This window comes from Saprolegnia diclina (assembly GCF_000281045.1).
Source record: "Saprolegnia diclina VS20 unplaced genomic scaffold supercont1.35, whole genome shotgun sequence".
In the NCBI taxonomy this organism is placed as follows: Eukaryota; Oomycota; class Saprolegniomycetes; order Saprolegniales; family Saprolegniaceae; genus Saprolegnia; species Saprolegnia diclina.
In genome coordinates, this window is record NW_008246102.1 from 383,384 (window position 1) to 386,009 (window position 2,626).

Consider the following 2,626-nt stretch of genomic DNA (forward strand, 5'->3'; position numbering starts at 1 on the left):
GTGATAAAGAGCATGAGCAGCTTGCGACGTTCGAGACCCGAGAGCACGTCGTACGTCAAGACGGGCTTGTTGCGCAGGACGCCTTGCAGTCCCTCCATCGTCATGTACACGTCGCCCCAGAAGAGCAACATGCTTGCAATGGAGAATACGATTTGCATCGCAAGAAGCTCGTCTCCGTTGTCGACCGAATGCCCGACGATCCAGCCCGAGACCACTGGTATCTTGGAGTCACGGCCCGTGCTCCAGCCGAGATCCGTGTCCAAGTCGTCGAAGATCGCCACCATCACTGCTTGGTTGTGGGACGAGACTGCGTACCGGCGTCCGAGCGGGAACGACGGTATCTCCGTGTTGCGGCCAATTGGGTCGGGGGCCGTCGTGCCATTCAGCGCTACTTGCATTGTTTCGACCCCGGCGACAAGGCGGTGGGTCGAGCCATCGGTACTAGTGTAGACCTTGGTGGTAGTGGTGACTTTGTCGATGAACCCCGTGACGAGGTACACGCCTTCGGGGTGTGTCATGCGCAGCGCCGTCTCAACCATGAACAAGCCGGCAATGGTTTGGGACCCGTTTTGGGGGCAGCACGTGGGGAAGTCGTCGTACCCGATCAAGAGCTGCAGCGACGCCCACCCGATCTCTGGGGTGGCGCCCATAAAGCACGTCGACACCGAATACGTGGCACCCGCTGGGATTGCCAAGCGTGCAGCAACGTTGGCGCCAATGGCATTCCACGCAACGGCATTCGCGGTCGTGTTGACCTCAATGGCGCTGCACGAGTGCGGAACCCAGCCTGCGTGATTGAGCTTGCACGACGCGCCGTAGCTGTTCCAGTACGAGGCTTTGGCCTGGTCGTGGTACTGCACGTCTTCGCGGCGAAACGTGCCTTGCGCCACAACGACGGCGAGCGCTGCGAGCGACAGCGCGACGAGGACGGCGGCCACGAGGTTGGAGAGGATACGATACCAGATCTGAACGACGGGCGTGTGATTGCCGTGCCCATCGCCCCGCGCACTCTTGTCGGTCAAGACGTACTTGGAGAGCCCCGAGGAGAAGAAGGTGCGCAACCACATCGGTGCCGGCGCCTGTCGTGTCGACTGGTCCTATCTATACGCGCGTCTAACTATAGGCTGGTTGACTTCGCCCGAGTCGACCTGTTGGTTACGCATGTCAAGAGTATGAATTCGGAGCACTCTGGCGCAGGCTTCTCCGAGTCGTCCAACGCGAGCCATTGTTGCTGAAGCGGTCGTTCAAGTACTGAGCACGAGCCGTTGCTGGTCGATCCAAAAGCGAGGGGCGTTGACCGTCAAGAACCCTCTGGCTGTACAGACGTGACGGGCACATGTACTGGCACCGACGTCGTAACACGTTACCCTGGACATCGGTCGTGTGAGCTGTGAGCTCAAGAAAGATATACGCGTAGCTTTTAGTTGTCGGGACCGATTCCTTCGCATCACGGGTCGCATCTATTACTTCGGCGTGATGGACAACACTAAAGTGCTTTCATAATCGCGTAGCAAACGCAGACAACGTCGCCGAGCTAAAAATGAAGCAGGCTGCGGCCTCATCTCTACCTCAACGTCGGATCTTCGTCCGCCTCAAATCGCGCTGAAGATGCATCGTCATACAGACCACGTGTCAGGACCATTGTTGCCAAGTCGCCACGGTACAGTGAAGTGCCGAGAACTTTTCAATCGAATGTACGCATTGTTTGATGTGCCGAGATGACGCACACAACCGCCTCGAGCTTGGATTGGGCAGGATTCCATACGCCATGTTTTGACCAATCATAGGGTGGTATTTTACAATGGCCAATCAAACGCGACCAAGACCGTCAGTCCAGATCATGCGGCCAACCAACGTCCTCGCTCGCGCGGCCGTCGACGTCTGGAAGGCGACGCTCGCGCCCCAGCGCGTGGCTGCGTGGCAGGCGCACGACGCGTCGCTCCACCGCTTCCTTCGCGCGTCGATCCCCGAGGCCCTCGAGCACACGGGCGGTGCGCTACACGAGACGGGACAGGCGAGTGCTGATGCGGCTTGTAGAGGCCGCGTTCGACGAGCATCTCGTGGGCGTGCAAACCGTCTTGCGCGTCTTTGGAGCGGACGACGATGTGTGCGATGCCGGCCTCTTCCACTCGATCTACGGCACCGAGGGCTTCCAGGGCTACAAGCTCCCGATGGCCAAGCGGCCAGAGATCCGCCGGCTCCTTGGCCCTCGCGCCGAGCGCCTTGTGTGGATGTTTTGCGTGCTTGATCGCGCGGCCTTTGATAAGACGCTGTTTGCGAGCAGCACGCCCACCGCGTTGGTCGCGCGCCCCGAGCTCGGTCGGTTCGACATCCCGCTCGCGTCGACGGCCGAGTACCACGACCTCATGGAGCTTGTGCTGGCCGACTGGATGGACCAAGTCGAGGGCGCTGCCGCGCGGGCCAACCCTCTTTTCGAGTGGGAGGTAGGACACGCGTGGTCGTACCGCCGAGCGGCGTACCAGGCGATGGGAGAGCACCTCGCGGCTTTGCGCGGGACCCGGGGCGCGACGATCCAAGACGTTGTGCGCAGCATTTACGAGCGAGAGCCGGCGTCGACGCGCCACTTGGTGCAAGCCGTGACGCCGCCCATGAGCCTCGCAGCCCG

General features: G+C 60.9%; 2 protein-coding genes across 2 annotated transcripts; one reads left to right on the forward strand and one right to left on the reverse strand.

Moving 5' to 3' along the window:
- Positions 1 to 55: 55 nt before the first annotated feature.
- On the reverse strand, positions 56 to 1,083 carry SDRG_10477 (hypothetical protein; the record flags this gene model as incomplete). Its single annotated transcript, XM_008616469.1, has 2 exons — positions 150 to 1,083; positions 56 to 82 (listed from the first exon to the last, which is right to left on the reverse strand). The coding sequence occupies exons 1-2, from the start codon at positions 1,065 to 1,067 to the stop codon at positions 56 to 58; spliced, it is 945 nt and encodes a 314-aa protein (XP_008614691.1). The 5' UTR covers positions 1,068 to 1,083.
- Positions 1,084 to 1,840: 757 nt separating this feature from the next.
- SDRG_10478 (hypothetical protein) lies at positions 1,841 to 2,601 on the forward strand (the record flags this gene model as incomplete). Its single annotated transcript, XM_008616470.1, has 3 exons — positions 1,841 to 1,991; positions 2,038 to 2,437; positions 2,484 to 2,601. 3 exons carry the CDS (start codon positions 1,841 to 1,843, stop codon positions 2,599 to 2,601), a joined length of 669 nt encoding a protein of 222 aa, XP_008614692.1.
- Positions 2,602 to 2,626: the final 25 nt, after the last annotated feature.